Source organism: Cucurbita moschata, unplaced genomic scaffold (genome assembly GCF_002738365.1).
Source record: "Cucurbita moschata cultivar Rifu unplaced genomic scaffold, Cmos_1.0 Cmo_Scf00036, whole genome shotgun sequence".
NCBI lineage: Eukaryota > Viridiplantae > Streptophyta > Magnoliopsida > Cucurbitales > Cucurbitaceae > Cucurbita > Cucurbita moschata.
The window spans coordinates 1766971-1786698 of record NW_019268552.1 but is presented as its reverse complement, the minus strand read 5'-3'; the positions used below and the strand labels follow the sequence as shown (position 1 = coordinate 1786698).

The following is a 19728-nucleotide window of genomic DNA, read 5'->3' as shown; positions in this document are numbered from 1 at the left end:
AAAAAAAAAAAAAAAAAAAAAAAAAAAAAAAAAAAAAAAAAAAAAAAAAAAAAAAAAAAAAAACACAGCAAAATCATTTAAAAACTAAACGCATAACCATTTTAAAAATGGGGCACACAGGAACCTGATGGATGAATTAAACTTACTGAGAGCAATGAGTGAAGAACAGGATGAAATGCCCCGATCACAGAAAACCCTAACTGGATCTTCGAATAGTATAATCGCGCTATTCCTTTCAATTGCAAGAATCGTAGCAAGACCCAAAACCGATGTCGGGAGAAAGGTACGGATTTGAGAGTTTCCAGATGGAAGTCACGTTCTCTCTCCTTCTTCCTCTTCCTCTATCTTTTTTTTTTCCGTTAATTTTCCAAATCAAATAAAATTTAGAATCTTTCTTTATTTTGTTTCCAGATTTATAAACAATAAAGATTCCATGAAAGAATCTTCCATTCGGCAAAGGGCAACTGGGTCCCACAGATACTTTAGAGACGTGGCATGCTTACATTCGTCAATGGGACCTCTGATATTGACACGTGGGACTCACTTCTCTCGTGTGAATTCCGCGGTGACTCAGCGTTCTCGGATTCAACCCTCACTACGCCGTTTCAAAAAAGGTCGATCCTTTTCATACGCCTTTTTATCTCATTTTAATATAAATCAATATTCTCAAATCATTATTAAATTTTTTAAAAAAGCGTTAATTATAATTTTAAATGATTCGTCAATTCATAAGCCAGCATGCCTATTACTTTCGATGGTCAGATATTGAATCCTAATTAAACTAAAAAAATAATCATTTTTATATATTTTTCAGAAGCATTATAAATATAATTTTAAATGATGTCAACTAATTAATTAAACTAAAACAAACAACAAATTAAAGGAATGAAAAAAAGAGACATTTCACTTTAATTGTCATTAATTAATTTTCACCCATTTTTGTTGGCATTAAAATGAAATTAAAAATATGTGGTATTAAAGCTAATTCAACTAATTAAAATAAAAAAATTAAATCTTGAAAAAGAAAAAGAAATAAATAATTTCACTTTCATTCTTTATTAAATATTTACCCATTTTTGTCGGCATTAATTATTTTTTCTTTCTTCCTTTCTTTTTGGTTTTCTTTTTCTTTTTGTTGGCATTAATTAAAGATAAGATATAGATTTGACTTTCGTGACTTTCCTTTTCACAATATCTCAGTTTGTACTGAAAAACAATAATTTTTTTTTTCTTTTATGAATTCATTCCGATACCTATGAACTTGGATTAGTCAAATCAAACTCTAAGAAAATCTTAGATTAGTTTCTCTATAATTTTAATTGGAATAAAGGACACGTTTCTCTAGCCTTATCTTCAAAATTCAAAAAAATAAAAATAGAAAATTGCTACATGTCATCCCTTTCTCTTAAGATCTCAACCATCATCCACAAGAATTCAGGTGATTTGGCCCATAAAAAAGATGATGAATTCATGCCAGACGATAATAATCTCTATCTCAAAAGAAGAGTCAATTACTACTTAATTATAATGGCTCCTCTTGCTTTCATGCTAAGAAATAAAATCTCATAGATCGAGAGATAATTTACCTTACCTAGAGATATACATTAATCTAAAACAGTAGATTCAGGAGCTGAAATATTAGGATACAGCCACAAAACCCCAAAGCTACTAAATGGGTTCTCATCAAGTCAACCTACCTAAATCTTTTTTGCTTCTTCAAAAATTGGCCATCATGTTCATTCATCCAAGATAATTACAAAACGAATCTAAAAAGTAGAATATGTTGATTAGAAACAAAGAGTAACCGATGCTGTAAGCTTATGATTTACAAAATAAAACAGGAAACTGATATTATATAACTCAATCTCTTCTCCAGCAAGCAAGCAAACAAACAAACAAACAAACAAATCAAATAAAACAATCCTTTCAAAAAAGACCCTTTTTGACCAAAGAATTAGAACTATGAAATCTCATTTAAGTTAAAAATTTTGATCTCAGTTATCAAAGGGATTCCTGAAAGATATGATTCGTTTAGGAAAAAGCCAAATGCTAATTTGGTATCTCAATTTACCAAATAGATGAGATTATTGGAAGAATGACAATCAAATAACAGCAGCAGTTACTGCTTATTCCAAAGAAGAATAAAAACATTTATTGGGAAAGAATCTTATAGATCCTAGAGGAATTAACTTCCTTCATGCCAACCGACCTTCTAGGAACTCAAATATCATTTTCCTAGCTATCTATATATTCAAGGAAAATTCTTGAAATCAAAGACAAACAGAGATAAGCCCTTTGAATCACTAGGAAGCACAGAAGGAAGCGGTACCTTTGAAACCTCCCGTGGAAAACCACAATGCCCCTGAGCAGACCGGGATACTTGAACCAAACGGATCATGACAACACAACAAATATGATGATTCGGGCAGAATTAAAATAAACACTTAATAAAAATTTTATTACTTCAGCTAAAATACTGATAGAGGATTTACAATTTTTACATGTAACGGCCAAATAATCTGTAAATTGAAATATCAGCAAACTAACTTCGAGCCCAACTTTGTGCCTCCACATCTAACACTCATTTTCTTTTTCTTTCTTTTCCTAAATAAGAAAGGCTAAAGCTTAAATCATGAATAAAAACCCATACTACAAGTACAATTTATACCCGGGTTTAGGGATGCATGGAGACTTCTGGAAAACAACTGCAATTCTTCTGCCCTCCCATTTGCAGGAAAAAATAAAAGTAGAAGACAGAGCATTGCAATTGCTTTTGTACATTAAGAGTGAAGGGACCTATTTATATTACTCAAAATGGCATTGATGACCTAACTTTCACATATCTAACAGCCTCAATTGATTTCAAGGAGATAACTTAGAAATCATTTCTCTCTGATATTCCCATTTGTATGGTTCTATTTGTGAAGCATATCGACTTAAGTTGAAATAAAATGGACCAGAGACGCATTGGGGATGTAGAGATAATTGGCCGACGTTAACAAAATCAATCAATTAATAATTAAAGTGAGAGACATTGTACCCTGTCAGGAAGATTTCTAGGAATGGGAAGTGCAGTAACATATCTCTGGGGGCAAGATTTCTGAGTACTTGTGGTCACATCAGAGGATGATGAGGCCTCACCCCCATCAACTTGTCCTCGGCTATGAAACTTGGCAAACCGATTGATGACAGAGAACTTTTCAAGATCCTGGCATTCCACTCTCAAATCTAAGATTGAAGCTCTCTTCTCCACTCTGGAATAGCAAAAGCAGCTAATTACTAACTTTAACCAAAACTCACCAAATAGACAACCAAATTAGTCAGTAAACGAACTAATAGCAGCACAGCAGACACCAAAAGATGAAAGAAAGTACGATTGAAAAGCTAAAACAATACAAGATTACCACCATAAAGTCAAATCCACTGAAGAGGAAAAAATATCAAATCCAATGAAAGAAGCTACCTCAATAAATCATCTTCCATCTTCTGTGCTCGTTTCATGAACGCCTCCACAACTTCTATAATTTGATGATCACCAGTTTTACCAGTTACTTTAAGTCCCTCAGAAAGGCTAAAAGGCATATACGAAAATCCATTGTATTAGTATAAATAAATAATGGAAACAATGTACAACCTATCGTCCTTGCATGGACATTCAAAATTTCAAGATTATAGAGGAAAATTCTTACGGATTTCCGCTTTCTGGATGCAAGGCAATATCAGCTCCTGTGGAAGAAACTATATTACAAGCATCCCCCAAAGCTAGCCTTGCAACAAGGTAAGCCGCACTCTCATAATGTAAGCTGGCATCTGAAGAGAGAGTTGTAAAAGGAGGAGGACGGAGGAGTTGTTGAACAAGCAGCGTAGTCAAGTTAAGCCTCCTCTTCAGTTTTATCATTAGTCCATCATCCATCATTTCAACTTCATCTTCTTTCTGTCGAAGGGTTTAAAGCAATAAGAGCCATTTTTAATAGAATAAGAACTCTGGAATAACAAACATCTTCTACTCAAGAACTAAGTTAACAATTAGCATACCTTCTCAATCAGCCGGTTGGTTGCCTGAGCCCAATCAACATCCGCCATGCTGCAGACAGAAATCAACAGTCGGCATACATAAGAACAAGAATTTAAAAAATGATAAATAGATAAGTTGAGCAATATTCTATATCCATGAAGTCGACCTTACACAAGTTAAATTTTCGTACAGGATGGAGAATGTATATAACGAGAACCAATTTTATAAAACAAAAATGGATCGCTGTTTTGAAAATACAGGACATAGATAGATGTAAATCAGCAAAAGAAACAAAAGGTGAAACAAACACGCCAGAAAACATCATTTCAAATTCTCAAAGCATTCCAACCCTAAACTCTTATCAATCAAAGACACTAATAAAATCTTGTGCAAAGGTGCAAGGAACCCTTTTTTAGTCAGTTCGCAGTACATTTCTGGTCCAACCTTTTCTATATATTTCTTTCCTTTAATTGTATTATTCTGAGGGAAGGAGAACAACCTTATATCCTGCAGTCTTCTACAACTTTGAGTCATTTCTTCGTTCCATGGAAACAGTTCAGGTGCAGAGCTTTTGCGCTTTTTGAGTCTTACAGCAGCCAAACTTTGATTGATGAAATCAAGTGGCAATTGTTGACCTAAAGAGAAATTTCTGTGTTCTATCGACACGAGAGTTGAACTTTCCCGTTCACTATTGTGCTCACTACCATCAGCAGAAGCATTTCCTTGCTTCACAGGATTTTGAGCATTGAAGCCATCAGGAGGCTTTTCAACAATCAAAGATTGATCCAAAGGCTTCATGGCTGCATTGTTGGATCCAGGAAATACGGATGAAGTATGTCTATTTTTAAAAGTTCCATATTGATCAAACCAAGATGGAGCCATCTGAGGACTGATTTGAGAATGCTCGCTCCTCACACAAGATGCAATGTCAATAGTAGATGATACAGAGGCATCCCCCTTCTTTGATGAAAAATCTACCGCTGCTGCATCTACACATGAAATGGAAGCATGGTTAAGTAATGACTCTCTGACAACATTACTGTGTTCATGTGATAAAAGTTGACCCCCATCCATGGCAACATGCTGAGAATCTAAACCACAATCTGGACCTTTAAATCTCTTCCCATTCCTGTTAGTTGGGTCATTATCAGCACTTTTCATGGCCTGCGTTTGATGCATTAAGGGGTAATTCTGCTGCGAACTAATATTTGGATGTAGAGAATAACCTGAAGTGTCAATATTAACTCGAGTAGCCATAGAATTTGATGGAGATACACTTAATGAGTGATGCCCAGCAGATTCCAGTCCACCTGATGCACTTGTAGCCAGCGGGGAAATTTCACTCTTCCCACCTGAAACTTGTTTTCCAGGGCTTTCTTGCATTTGCTTTTCTCTTCCAATAATATTTTGCATATTGATGGAATTTTCACCAGGGGCCAAAGCCTCATGTTCCAATTTCTCTCGAGTACCCATGTTTTTTAGTCCTGAAAAACTCTTGTCTAAATTGTCCATATGCATATGAGATTTGAACAAAACTGAGGCAGCTTTTGAAGGATCCATGTGTAGCGAGTGTTTCTGGGTTGTGAGATTTGCCCACTCATTAGGAGGGATTTTTGAGAAAGCGGCCCGCTGGGATATAGGCACAGAACCCAATTCCTGGGCAAGCTGGGGGGGATTTTGTGCATTAGATACAACACCACTGCTTTGCTGAGATGTGTCAGCAGAAGAAACTAGGTTCATTTGGAGACCACTTTTGGAAATATCTGTTGACACCATTTGACTATTTTCTACTCGCTCAGAAGAGTCTTCAAAATTTCTTGAATGAATACCAATTTTATCTGAAAACACACTAGCAGAGTGATTGGCAATAAGGTGCTGATTTTGAAGATGACTTCTAGGATAAGGAAAGGCAGATTGAGAACCTGCAACCAAGTTTCCTTGAGCATTGATATGAGGGATTTTATTGCCACTATGTCCAGAAGAACCGGTTATATTATTTCTCAAATCCCTCTGGTTAGAGGCTACAGGAGGCAACAACATATGACCACGTTCTCCTGTATCAGAGCTAGAATGGGTTGAACTCATAACCATAGGCGAGGAACAATGAGAAGATAACGCAGCATCCTGCATGGCCAACCGTTGAGGGAGACCCAGTTGCAAACCAAAAACTTGAGAATCAGAGGACTGATTTCGTGGCGTTTGACCAACTGATCCATCAGAAGTTTCTGCTTCACCCATTTCAGAAGAATGATTTCGGTAAGAGGGACTATGTGTTGCATTACCATGTTCTCTTGGTTGATCCACTTTGTGAAGAAGCTCAAGCATATTTTGGCTGTGCAAATAAATAATGAGAAGGGATTTTGCTTAAATTATTATTCAAATTGAAATATATAATCCAGAAACACATGTGCATGGACACACACTGATGTGACAATTCAGAAATCAGATTAAAAAAACCAAATAAAAGATGGGAAAAAGAACGTATCATATTCTAAACTAGAATACACAAAATTAAGGGGAACCTCCTTTGAACAGAAAATTTGGTAATAATCGCTATAAATTGATTGAATCAATTAAATTGTCAGGATCCATTTTTAAGTCAATAGTTGGCAAAATACTGTTCAAATTATGCATGTCTCCTTTGTGTCTTTTTAAAATAAGAAATCCGACTCTCATTAACCAATCACAAGTATATATTGGTAAAAAAAGGAAGGCAATGTATCTACCCTAACCGAGCCAAGAAGATCACCCAAAGAAAACCCTCCAATTAGCATAAACCAAAGATGAATAGTAGTTATAAGGTTAAAAATCCTATTTTAGACTCAACTTTTCATTATATTTTGACCCTAAAAATTTCTATTTAGTTCCAAACCTGGCATAAAAAACCACTCTCATAGTTGTTAATTTTAATTAACTTTTTAACAGAAATCAAAACCAAGGGTGATCAAATGTATTCTGCAAATAAATATTCGAAGACATATGCAGTAGGTCAAGTGCTAGGTTCCTAAATGGCTTTAAAATTTAGTAAAATGATCGTTCAAAAAATTAATTGCAATTCCTAAAATAAATATTAGTTGAAAGTTCAGAATTGGCAGTAACATCAAGCAAAAATTGCACAAATGATCGTAATATCTATATTCAATTTTTTTTCTTTTTTCTTTTTTTTGAATAAAAGAGTGTAGTTAGTTCTTGGATTTTTGTTGTGCTGGGCTTGTTTTATCCCTTGTAAATTCTATTATTTCTCTGAAAGCTTGGTTTCTTATAAAAAAAAATTTAATCAAGAGTTGCATAAATGGTATTAACATCAATCATTAATTGCATAAATGACAATAAACCATTGTTCAAGTGTCAGACTACCTTGACGGCAAGGCCACATGTCGCGGATCATGACCAGCAAGTTTATCTGAAGAAGAAGAAAAACGAGATCCAAAAGGTGGAAGCATTCTTTTAGAAGATAGATCCCCAAAGGCTCTCATTTCACTCTGAAAACAAGCTTAAGCCTCCATTAATAATGGAAATTTTGAATGGATTATCAAAATTAGAAATATATGAAAGAACTAGATTATAAAAATTGACGTTACTGCAAAATAAATCTGAATCACCTTTTCAACTTCACTCGAATTTCCCTCTGCTCCAGATTTGGATTGCCTAAAATAACTCAGCTCACTGGCTTTAAATCCGTGAGAGCTCTGCTGCACAGTAGCCTGTGTCTGTGTTGGATGGCTTGTTCCAAAAGAAGGTAACACATCCATGTCTAAATTCCCCATTGGATGATACTGAAATCTGCGAGGAGTTACAGATGGCTTTCGAATGATATTACCTCCTGCTTTCTGTTTGCTTCCAGAAGTGTGTGTATCACTAGCATTTGAGTTTTCAAACTCATGTATTTCATTCACACTCTTATCTAAGCAATTATTCCCAGGTGATTCCAATATTTGAGAGCCCTTATCGAGATGCTGCTGGTATTTTGCCACAAAACCGCTTTCTTTTAAGTCCACTAAAGAATTAGCATCTTTCCAAAAGGAAAGGTTACGATTATTTATGAAGTTAGTACCTTCATTATACACCTGCGAGTTCTCAACAGCATGATTAGCATGCTGCAATTCATCAGTTGGGTTAGGAATTGATTCATGGTTCTGCTTGAAAGTAGCAGCAGAACCCATCTCTTCACATATAGATCGCTTATGATCTCCATCCTGAGCAGATTGTGACATGCTATGACTCTCATGATTTTTCATACTGCTACCCCCATGGGAGAACATCGGTTCATTATAGCTCCAACCATTAGGCTTACATGTTTGGCTACTATAAGAGGATACACTTTGTTGACGGAGCCAAGAACCTGACGTATGATCTGCATTTATTTCCACACCTGATGTATTGCCTTCGTTTTCAGATATATTCCGACCTTCAGCAAATGACTTCTGTTGCAGGTTACGGTCAATCCATTTTCTTTCCCCATCTGGATGAGTTGAACCTTGGGCAATACTGTTCTGAAAGCCTTCAGTTTGTTGAAAGAACGATTTATGACCTGGTTGCTGAAATCCAGGGACGCTGGCTGAGTTAATATAATTGTTGGGCCTATTATTAGCCTCGGCAGAGACAGAAGAATGTCTAGAATTCAATGTCTGCAAGTTGTTATCAACCCAAACAGATTGCAGTTTTCCACTGCCGTTAGCATCTAATTGCTGCTGATTCCCATTTTGAGGCCCGCTATTATTGAAGTTCACACCACCCCACCCTTCTTGAATGTTCATATCCCCACTTGAAGTTTCTGCCACGGCTGACTGCATCAAAGCACTCCAACTTCCACTCTGTAAAAAGGAATATCCAGAACTAAAATCACTACCATCTGGCGCATTGAAACCACCTGCTGTAATATTATCACTCCGCCCAAAAGCATCCCACAAGTTGTCATCTGAACCATACAAAATCTTCTCTTCAGTGGGGTCTAACGTAGCCACATTTTGTGGTGGAGCAACCTGTGCCATTGTCTTCTCCTGTGACACTTCTGATGGCCTATCGAACTCTTGTCCACTACTAAATTCCTGCATAGATGCATTTCTCTGTTGGAGATTCACATGCTGAAGGTTTTCAGAATTTAACCCACCATTTAAACCTTGACTAGCAGGCATGCCAAACATACTTTTCCCCTGGAAATCCTGTCTTACAACCATTCCATCTTGCATGCTAACCTGATCTGGGTATGCAGTATAATGGCTCCCTGAAATGGAGTTGTTACCGACAGCTAACTGCTGCATAGCAGGTTTATCTGATGGAATGAGAGAGTTTGAACCAAGAAAACTACTTGCAGTAGAAATAGGAATCCCATACAAAGACTGGTCAACTTGTTCAGGAAATAAACCGCGCAGTGATTGTTGCTGCTCGGAAGGAAATACAAATCCACTAGAGGACCCCTGCATTGCTGTAGACAAACTATGGTGCAATGAGTTTGTATTGCTCCCCATATTCTCAGGCTGCCAAGGAGAGGTAGATAACTCATTAACAGGAATACCATCAATCAGCGTGGCTGAATGGTTTCCTGCTACCAGCTTTGAGTTAGATGAGGTCTGATTCATCGAACCATGTTGTCTTGCATCCTGCTGCTGAAATTGGCGTTGCCTCTGAAGTTCTTGTATATGTGACAATATTGCTTGCTGTTGCAGAAGCTGCATGTCAGGATTCCCAGTTTGCGGCTTAGGAAAAATCTGGGTGACACTGGGATTTCTGCCGCTCATTTGCTGTTGACCTCCAAAAAAATCAAAATTTACAGGAGAATCAGTAGTTTCCAACCCAGCTACATTTTTCTTGCTTAGTTCAGGATTATTCACTTGTGCTTCATGAATAGATAGGCCTCTCGATATTATATGCCTATCAGATACTGCATCTGAACCAAAAAAGTTTGCTTCAACCTGTCTTGCATGGAAAAGTTGTTGGCCTGCTGCATAACCGTTCAGAGTTTGATGTTGATTTTGAGATTCACTTCTTCCAATCTCAGGACTTATATATGATTGAGAGAAATTAAAGCCATTAAGTGTGTGAGAAGGCTGGCCCAGTCCTACGGAATCTGCTAGGGAAAATATAAGCAAAATATAGTAGATGCTATATAATACAAGGAATAACAATGATCCATTATTCACACACAAAAATTAATTCACTAAGAAACTATAAAGTAATACCTGGTTGATGTGCATTATAATTCTTCAAATTTGAAATAAAAGGAGAAGTGATCTCTCTCTGGTTTCTAACCCATAGGTTGTTATTCAGACCAGCCCAGCCTTCATCAGCCGCCTGAGACTGATGCTGGCCCTGGTACAAATTCTCTTGGCCAAAGAAATTGTGGACCCTGTCTCCAACTTCGTTTCCAGGCATAGATGGTCAACCCCACTGTTCGTCTGATAATGACTTTTGGTGTGAATATAGATACCTAAAAGAGAAGTAAAAGTTATGAGCTATTGAATATACATGCCTCCTACATTGATCACACGTGGAAATTTCTCGTGTACAGTTGTTGTTAGAAACGTACCCTCTCTTGGTCATTTAAGATTTCTCAGAATTGTCATAAGATGGAATCCCTTAAATGTATCCTGCATATAGCCACTCCATTATGTCATACTAAATTGAAAATAGATTTCAAAGACATGGAAACTAGCAAGTAGTTACAACTTAAAGATAGATAATTAGCCATCATTGCCTACTCAAGGAAGATGGGCACTTGGTAATAATTACACCTTCCCAAACCACCCCCTCCCCACCCCCACCTTCGAAAAAGAAATCATGTTTTTCAACTTTGTATTTTTTCCAACACAACAAATATTCCTACCAAAACAACGTAAATAAATATGAGTGAGTAGTTAATCTCTAAGAAGTACAAAATTAGATAATAGCCATGTACTATCCATTTCAGTTATATCACTTGAAACCATTTTTTTAATGATGGAACATCTTACATCAAGTATAATGAAGACAATAGAAAGGGCCCCAAAAATAAGGGCCAAACGAATAATCAGGCCATAAAATGAAAATCAGACACTATACAAACAGTCTAAAGAGAGGACCCAATCATTTGTAATAAAATCTCATAAGTTTGAGATCATTGACTTAGATATTTTCATAAACCTTCTACATGTTTAAAATAGAAGCTGTAAATTATGCTATTTTTTCAATCTAGCAACAACAAGTGTTGTCCATGTTGACACATCATTTACGATCAGAATATACTTTATACCTCGACCAGACAGAAAACCACCCGAAGGCAACAGAACTCCCATACTTCGTTTCCCTTGTCCTTTCCCATCCTGGAGTTTTATACATATCTTCTTTGGCCCTGGTAAGGCTTCATATCTGAGAAAGAAAGGCTCTAAACCTCCCAAGAATAAGAACCTACAAGTTCAATTTTAGATTCCACTTAAAAGTCACATTTTAACCATGTAAACCAACCTGAATTTTGCATTTAAATTTCTTCTATCTTTCCAGTTTCTGGTCTCCATCCTTTCCAATTGCTGTTCCTAGACTAACATGGATCTAGATGTTACTCTCAGTCATTCCAAGTGTTTGGACATTTAGAATATTTTATTTATCTATTTAATGAGGCAGAGAGAGCATCCTTTTTCTTCTTGGCTACTAGAGTATGGAATTCCTAGAAAATGACAATTTGTCGTTCAGCATCAATAATAGGCTATGAGATGTAAATTGGTTGTTTTCCTTGTTTAAACAAAAACAAGAACAAAGGGTACTACAAAACCTCATGAAAAACACCAAACCCAACTTAAAGGTAACACCAATACAGAATGGAAATGAAAATGGAAAGAAGTCTAGCCACCCAACCGACCACTTTGAAGTATAATTTCTAACATCATTATAACTTAAATCCATAAAGTGCAATTGAGATGCTTGGTTACTAATTGTAGCCTCATAAACCATGCAGTGAGCCACGTGAAATGAAAGTTACAACATTGCGCAGGGTCTCAAATCCAAAGATGTACGGGAGCAATATGAAAATTGACCTGCTACAGCAAGTCATTTTCATACTAGCAAAAACAAGGAAAAAGGAACCATAAAATTAACAATGTCCTGGGAATATAACAATATTTGCCATTTTCTTGAATACAAGTATTTCCAAGAGGCATAATATAAACATGACTGCATATATTCTCAATAGATGTTCGGTAGACTTCATATATCACAAAATACAGGGCGCCTATCCAATAAAAGAACCAGTGAAAGAACGTTGGGGTAAAGAGTGGTTGCTAGTGCCCTTTCTTGTAGTAATTATGGACCGCAAAGAAAAGATTACGACGATGCATTGCAAAAAGATTCTTCCCCAGATCCTAGAAAAGCTTACCAAACACGTGATAAGAAAAAAAATGCGAAAATGGGGTGGGGATCGAGGGACACCATGTTGCGCTGACACAGGCAACAACATTGGACTCGTCTGAAAAACTCTATTGTTGATAAAGGGAAGTAAAAGACACCATAAACACAATCAATCCCATCTTACCTCCTCCATTTTTCGGACAACCAAACATGAAAGGAACCCACAAATTTCTCCAGATTAACCCAAGGAGGAGGGGTAAAACCATAGTAGGAGCTGTAACAAGCTGCCCGACACCAAGACGCCACCACTAAAGCATCTATTTACTATTTTCCCAAAGAAATGTCCCGCGGAAAAGGCAAAAATTAGGGTTTTTATATCTAAAGAAGGATGCAACGAACTCACACTGATTTGATGAGCTTGCGTATACACTTGAAGGCGATCCCCTCTGATAATGCTGGAGTGTGGAGTGTTAGGGTTTGAATCAGAGAGAGATGTGACTATATGAGCCTCCCCGAGCTCAGAGAGAGAGAGAGATGGAGAGAGATAAAGTGATCGAACGAGTGCGAAAATTTCAACGAACTGGGTCACAGAACTGAGGTTCGGACCGAGCCTCAGATTCGGGATGGATATAGTTGATTTGGGTCCGAATCTGAGCCCCGATTACCACTGGACTCAGAATCCATGTTTTTCTCCCTCCCAATAATGAGTTTTTACACGTGACTTTCAATATGATATTCTTCCCAATTATTTTTGCCGTGTAAAATGCTTTCCCGCCTTCAAAATAAAGATCATTGGGCTGGTCCGATTAATAAGGCCCAAGCCCAATTAAATCTAAACTGTTTCTGGATCACCTGAGACGACCGGAGCCCAACTCGTAGGATTCCGTCATAAGGTTCGCATCGGCCCATTACGTATCCGCGGCCCATTATGTTTTGGGTCAACAGCTCAATTTAAATAGTCAACGATTTTTTTTTAGTACAAATTATTTAACTATTTAATTATATTATATCAAATTATCTAAGTAATTAAATAATAAAACATGAAATTAATTAAATAATTAATTTTCACTAAAATGTTCAATTTATACGGTTGATTAAAAAATTATTAAACCCATAATTAAGATAATTTGCTTCTCATATCATCAAATTATCTTGAGTTAATTGATTTTTGAAAGAAAATTATCTGTTATTAGATAATGTAATTTAGAATTTAAATATTATATCACGATATTAATAATAATAATAATAATAATAATAATGGATATTTTGGTTTGGTACGTCCCTAAGCCGAAGCGCGAAGGGCACTATTAGTGCGGGAAGCCGTGCCCAAAATCTAATGGTTAAAACCTAAAAGAAGAGGAACAGAGAAGGTTGAAAGAAAATAAAGGAAGAAGAAGAACAGAGAAGAAGAGGAAAAGCCAGATCCCAGTGGCCATCCCTTGTAACGACGGGCCCTTCCACCCATTCGGATTTGCAGTTTTTGGTCTTCCTTGCCTACAGAATCGCTATCAGGCACACGCAGACGACGATCACGCGGCGACATGGGGGAGGAGAAGCGGCACCAGATGATGCAGAATCTCTTTGGAGATCAATCTGAGGAGGAAGAAGAGATTGATTCTGAGCATGAGTCTAATCCGCAACCCAATTATGCCTCTGTACTTTCTTCTATCTATGTCTTTGTTGCTTTACGCCCATACTCGGACTTTCGTTTGATAGATATGGAAGGGTAGAAATTGCTGTGTTTGTTTAGTTGTTAATTATTTGTAGGTACAATCAGCCATTATTAGGGAACGTTTATGGGAATTAGTAGATATGTCGTCGTTAATTTGCGAGGGAACGGGATTACTAGGAAACGCTTATCATGGGCACTGAGTGCTCTTTGGAAATTGATTTTGCTGGGGTATGCTGGTTTGATGTTGTTGTTCTTGCTTGGTTTTACAGGATGAAGGGGAAGGAGAGGCGGAGCCTGAAGGTGAAGGTGAAGTGGAGGGGCATGGGGAGGTGGAAATGGAGAGTGAAGGTGAGTTGCAGGATGTTGATCCGGATCCTGGAGAAAGTGAGGGTGAAAGGGATCAAAGTTCTCCAGAAGTGGGTGTGGATCACCGTAGAGAAGAAGAAAGTGAAGGGAAAGAGGTGGATAGCGACGATAGGGAAGAATATGGTCAAAGAGTGGTAACAAGCAGGAGGCATGATTTAGTTGGAAGTGAATCCGAGAGGTCGGAAGAAAACCATTATATTGACAACGAAGACGAAGAGGTGGATCAAACTAGGAGTCCAAGGTAATGGGAGTTGTATTTACCCCCTCCCCTCTTCTCTTTTCATTCCTGTAACTCCCAACCTTTTGTATTATTTTCTAGAATTCTAGCCTCATTGTAACTTCTCATTGGCACCGTTTGCATACAGCAGCTCTTTCGTATTTTTGTTCTCTAAACTTCCTATCATATTATTCTTTCCTCTTACTTTGTCTCCGATATGAAACCAAATGGAAGAGGTGGGAACAACTTGCAACAAAGAAATTCATATGCAATCACTTGATTTGGTTATTATTGGAGGAATATTGTAATTACAAGACGAGGAGCCATCCCAAGTTTCCTCCCGCCCTCCAACCCAGCTTTCTTTAATTTGGCGGGTTTTTTTTTTTTTTTTTAAAGGGATGCTACAAAGCATTTTTTGTTTTCTTTTTTAAAGGGATGCTACAAAGCAGCTGCTTCATAGATATGAAAGATCACAACTAGAAGTTGTATCATATTAAATACATCTAAGTTCTTTATTCATCAATGGACCTTAGCTACTTCTGCCAGCATTGTGAATTTGAATTTTGAACCATGACAGGGAGGAGAGGGATCACAGTTCACATCCAGTTGCTGAAATTCGCGATGTATTTGGTGACTCTGATGAGGAAGAGGAAGCAGAATATGCAGTTGAAAATGATATTAAGCAAGATTCAGCTGTGAGTAATAAATGTTCATTTTCAATGTTGAACGATCTCTGATTGCTGAAGCTGAATGACGCTTGTGGCATAAAGATCATAAAAAGTTGAGTATTTTTTCAGAGGTCACCTATGGAAGAGGAGGAGAGCTTTGAGAAGAGTCCAAGACGAGATGATATAATTCCTGATGAAGATGCTCGGTATGATTCAGATGCTCACTATGAATCAGAAGAGGAAAATTTTGAGGTAAAACATAAAGAGAAGCCAGTTGGGCCTCCATTGGAGCTAGAGATTCCATTACGTCCTCCTCCTGCTCGCCCTGAAAAGGTTCTCCCGTAAACTCTATTGCATTGATTTGTCATTTGATCAAATTTTATTTCATACCACCAAAGTACCAAATTTTGCTTGCTTATCTGATGTTAAGAGTGAAATGTCACATTGCATAAAATCTTATTTTAGGTTGATTATAGATCCTCTGCCTGTTTGTGTACTAGCAATTTAAGGATTTACTTTCATGATCGAGTTGTTGATAATATATAGCTATTTTTCAGATTGTAAAAGATGGATCATAGGAGAAATTTATGAGAATGCTTTAATTTGTATAGTTAGAAATTTTGTAGTCAATGGCAATGAAATATTATGTCCATTTTTTTCTGTGTGGGCATAAGCTTCCCTCCCCCCATCTATTTTTTCTTGTGCATTATTCAATTAGAAGAAGCGGAAAAGATTACCAATATTTTTATGTGATGTAAATGTGACGGCTTTTCAATCTGATTGCAGATGAACATGATAAAAGTTTCCAATATCATGGGCTTTGATCCAAAACCATTCGATCCCAAAACGTATGTGGAAGAGGATATATTTGTGGCAGATGAATCTGGAGCTAACAAACGCATACGCTTGGAAAATAACATCGTGCGCTGGAGGACTGTTAGGAAACCTGATGGCACAACAAGTGTACGTTTCCAGGATTTATGCCAGTTTGCTTGATGGATTAGCATTTTAATTATTGCTGGTAGTGCATAAAGAATGGTCTTATAGAAGGTTTTGTTGTATTGTCTTTTATTATTCTTTTACTCCAAGGTCATCTCAACTGTGGTGGGAGGAGTAAGAAAGGAAAGGAACAAGATGCGCACTCAGATTATATACATTTTCAGGCTTTCTAAAGTTTATTCTGCTTTAAATGTCAACTGAATTGTTTTTTTATTTTGTCTTTTCTTTAACACTACTTTGAGTTTTAACACTTTTTTTTTTCTGATTCGTAGTGTGAAAGCAATGCACGTTTTGTGAGGTGGTCAGATGGCAGTTTGCAACTGTTAATTGGGAATGAAGTGCTCGACATAAATGTGCAAGATGCAAAGCATGATCAAGCACACTTGTTTCTTCGGCATGGGAAGGTGATGCCTCAAAATTAATTAAAATTGAAAGTAGGATTTGTAGTTCTGTTACTTTATTTTTCTTGTTAAACTGCTTGATCTCAAGGCTCTATTTCTACTCATACCAATGTCTGGATTGGGTCTGAAAATCATCCTCAAGTATAGAGAATATTGCTGAATTTTGTATCTTCTTGTTACTTCAGTTTAGTGGTTTACTAAGGTAGTTTGTGTTTGACCTGCTTTGTACAATACATATTTAGGCATCATTGGAGGAGCTAACGTCCTGGTACTTTGATGTGATGTCTTGATAATATACATATCTGCTGCATAGAAATTTTACTATTTATGTTTTTGGGCTTAGGATGCCATTCTAGGGTGGTTGCTAATTTGTAAACGAACAAATAAAAGGTCTTATTTTTTCCTTCTCTAGCCGTGGAAATATACTTCATGTGATGATCATCTGTTTTGTACGTGCAGGGGATTCTGCAATCACAAGGTAGGCTTATGAGGAAGATGAGGTTCATTCCATCATCCCTGACATCAAATTCTCACCGCTTGTTAACTGCTTTGGTTGACTCACGACATAAGAAGGTGTATAAGGTCAAGAATTGTATAACGGACATTGATCCTGAAAGGGAAAAGGAGGAAAAAGAAAGGGTAAATGGTCTAATGGTGTTTGTAGCTCTGAATCATACATAAATCGTGGTGTTCACTTGTTGTACTGAATTTTACTGTTGTAGGCTGAAAGTCAAACAATCAGGGCAAATGTGCTTCTTAATCGGAAAAAGGAAAAGGTTAACAAGAAATACACCCCTGTCATTGATAGAAGACGTCAACTATCACCTGGGTTCTTGGAAGATGCCCTTGAGGAGGTATGCTGTTGTAATTTTCTTTCTCATTTTCTTCACGTTATCTAGTACTTTTGGGATTTGGGAATGTTTTCTTGTTCCAAGGTCTAAACTGGTTCTCGTAGTATATGTTGTCAACTTAGGGTATGTACTTTACGATTCAGGACTTGTAAATTAGGACTGCCGTCTGGTTTAAGGGTCACGAGTTGGAATCTTTTACTTCTCCATACAACTTTAATGATTTCCTTTCAGTTATAAAATTATTGGAAGCACATCTTTCAATTATTTTGCAAATTACTTGTTATTATCGGGTTGGGAGGAGGAGGTGGGGGTTCTAGGTTTCTTTTGAGGGTTGGTTTTATGTGAGGGACTATTTTAGTTTTGCATGGAGATAACTTGTGATATTTGTTCAGGAAGATGAAACAGATTATATTGATGCACGTCGTTCCCGTCGCCGCTTTGAGGAAGATTTGGAAGCTGAAGCCCGAGCAGAAAAACGAATTATGAATGCGAAGAAGGTCTATAACCATGTAAATAAAATCTTGCCCGTTGATTTGTGTTGGAGTTCTAAAAAAGCAAATGGAATTTTCATCGCAGGGAACTAGAGACATCCCCCGAAAGCCATCCTTGCCCGCTTCTAAATCATCTGGGCGTCCTGTGGATTTCTCAGACAGTGAGAGGGAAGAGTCTGAGTACGAAACTGAAGGAGAAGATGATGCTCATGGGAGAGTTGAAGAACCAGAGCAGGAGTATGAGGAAGAGGGGGAAGAAGATTATGAACGTGATGAGGAGGCAGAGGTTAATGAAGTTTCTGATGTGGATGAAGAGGCTGAGGTATGATTTAATATTTCTATTCTTGAGATTTGATTAATATAAGGAAATATACAGTAAGGGGAGGAAAGCACCAATCCTCGTAAGTTGCAAGAAAGCCTTCCGACTGGCCAAACATTACAGGTTTAATAGTTACAATAGAATATCAATTTATCAAGTGTTCACTTAGAAGCATCAACAAGAATTATTTTATGAAGAAAAGAAAGTTGGTTTCTATCTTTTCCCTAAATTTGGTGATTTCCCTTACAAATTTGGTGGACCATCGATTAGCGTGCATGAGAAATTTCTAATTAGATTTAGCTACATTTCTTTTTTTTTTTTGCCTCCTAAAACGGAACTTTTCATTGAAGAAATGAAAAGAGACTAATACTCATAAGTTATAAACAAGTGAGGAGAGAATGAATATTGGCTTTTACCTTAGACTTGAGGAGAGCACCAACAGAACGAGGAGAAGAAAGTTCTAGAAGGAGACTGCTTGTTGGCAGTGAATTGAGATGTCTTGAGATTAATGCTGTGCTTACATACAAAGAATGCACCTACTTGGAGAAAGAGCCATAGAAGGATTTCTTCCTTGAATCTCTTATCTGAGGTGTTGATGCTCTCTAATAAAACTTCCCAGATGAATTTTTTGGCCGGGGGATATTTGTCCTTCCAGTCCATGGTGCAAAGATCAAAGTTTAGAGCCTTTTGTAGGAGAGTGAAAGATCTTGGAGGAAGCTGCAATTGATGAAGCTTGATGGTCATTTCAAATCTGAAACAGACCCACCCTCACTGTGCTTGTTGACAATGAGGAAAAGCTACTTCTGAAATTTTTCATCTTTCAAATTCCTTCTAATATTAAGGCTCTAAAAAGACACGATTCTATTGTGTAAAGTGTCGTGCCATGATACTAAACAGCTATTTTCCTCTGAAGACAAAACCTTCACGGCCCTTGCGATCTGTTGCCTTGGATAAATTGGGAAACCACTACATATAACTTCCAATCGGTGCTTGTATCCTTTGAATTTAGTGCAAAATTCTCAAAACCACCTAAACCTTCATATAAACGCTATTTGCCATCCTTCCACTGTTTGTGATAAAATTTTCCCCTTCTAATTGCAGGAGCCCAAGCATAAGGTTAGAGATTATGGAGGCAGTCACAAGCGCAAGGGGATTGAGTCTGATGAGGAGTCTCCTCCAAGAAAAGTTGCAACCCATCGTAGGATGGCCGTAGTTTACGACAGCGATGACGAGTGAAAACTTGCTTCATATGAGATAACTAGTGAGTATTTTCACCACCTTTTTATGTGAATGCTAGTTATGTTGGAAACTGGAACCATTCGCTTGATTTTACGTGCAATTGGAAAATAGTCATTCATTACTTCGTTTTGGTTTGTAGCGTGCTTTTTTTTTTTTTTTTTTTTTTTTTTTTTT

The 19728-nt window shown here is 37.2% G+C and overlaps 3 protein-coding genes across 10 annotated transcripts in view; 1 reads left to right on the top strand and 2 right to left on the bottom strand.

The window, feature by feature from the left end:
- LOC111431571 (diacylglycerol kinase 1-like) overlaps positions 1-368 on the bottom strand; it is an 8910-nt gene extending 8542 nt beyond the window's left edge. For all 3 annotated transcript variants that reach the window (XR_002708520.1, XM_023068254.1, XM_023068255.1), the window contains exon 1: positions 147-368. The gene's annotated coding sequence lies outside the window, so the exon portion shown is untranslated. The remainder of the gene's footprint in view (positions 1-146) is intronic.
- Positions 369-2431: 2063 nt separating this feature from the next.
- On the bottom strand, positions 2432-12929 carry LOC111431443. Of its 5 annotated transcripts, XM_023068084.1 has the most exons (12): positions 12735-12928; positions 11456-11528; positions 11244-11375; positions 10542-10602; positions 10195-10442; positions 7618-10082; positions 7373-7497; positions 4515-6347; positions 4036-4084; positions 3690-3934; positions 3464-3571; positions 2432-3254 (listed from the first exon to the last, which is right to left on the bottom strand). In XM_023068084.1, the coding sequence occupies exons 5-12, from the start codon at positions 10385-10387 to the stop codon at positions 3020-3022; spliced, it is 5253 nt and encodes a 1750-aa protein (XP_022923852.1). In that variant the 5' UTR covers positions 10388-10442; positions 10542-10602; positions 11244-11375; positions 11456-11528; positions 12735-12928; the 3' UTR covers positions 2432-3019. The 5 variants fall into 5 exon arrangements, with proteins under 5 accessions (XP_022923852.1, XP_022923853.1, XP_022923854.1 ...); XM_023068085.1 differs by lacking the exons at positions 11244-11375; positions 11456-11528 and having other exon boundaries at positions 4515-5004; positions 5125-6347; positions 12735-12929; XM_023068086.1 differs by lacking the exons at positions 11244-11375; positions 11456-11528 and having other exon boundaries at positions 4515-5004; positions 5242-6347; positions 12735-12929.
- A 740-nt stretch (positions 12930-13669) lies between these two features.
- LOC111431548 (protein LEO1 homolog) overlaps positions 13670-19728 on the top strand; it is a 7499-nt gene continuing 1440 nt past the window's right edge. For both annotated transcript variants that reach the window (XM_023068228.1, XM_023068229.1), the window contains exons 1-11: positions 13670-13986; positions 14273-14610; positions 15164-15281; positions 15384-15587; positions 16041-16217; positions 16526-16657; positions 17114-17293; positions 17377-17508; positions 17898-18002; positions 18082-18318; positions 19417-19576. In XM_023068228.1, the coding sequence (XP_022923996.1) occupies positions 13873-13986; positions 14273-14610; positions 15164-15281; positions 15384-15587; positions 16041-16217; positions 16526-16657; positions 17114-17293; positions 17377-17508; positions 17898-18002; positions 18082-18318; positions 19417-19551 (1872 nt within the window). In that variant the 5' untranslated portion in view covers positions 13670-13872 and the 3' untranslated portion in view covers positions 19552-19576. The remainder of the gene's footprint in view (positions 13987-14272; positions 14611-15163; positions 15282-15383; positions 15588-16040; positions 16218-16525; positions 16658-17113; positions 17294-17376; positions 17509-17897; positions 18003-18081; positions 18319-19416; positions 19577-19728) is intronic.

Bases quoted from the DNA above. Each gene is read 5' to 3' on its own strand.
- LOC111431443 (XM_023068084.1), bottom strand. From the start codon at position 10,387: ATGCCTGGAAACGAAGTTGGAGACAGGGTCCACAATTTCTTTGGCCAA. The intron at 6,348-7,372 runs GTAGTCTGACAC...TTATTTGCACAG, and splicing joins CATGTGGCCTTGCCGTCAAG to CCAAAATATGCTTGAGCTTC. The intron at 4,085-4,514 runs GTTGTTCTCCTT...TTCTGTCTGCAG, and splicing joins AGAAGACTGCAGGATATAAG to CATGGCGGATGTTGATTGGG.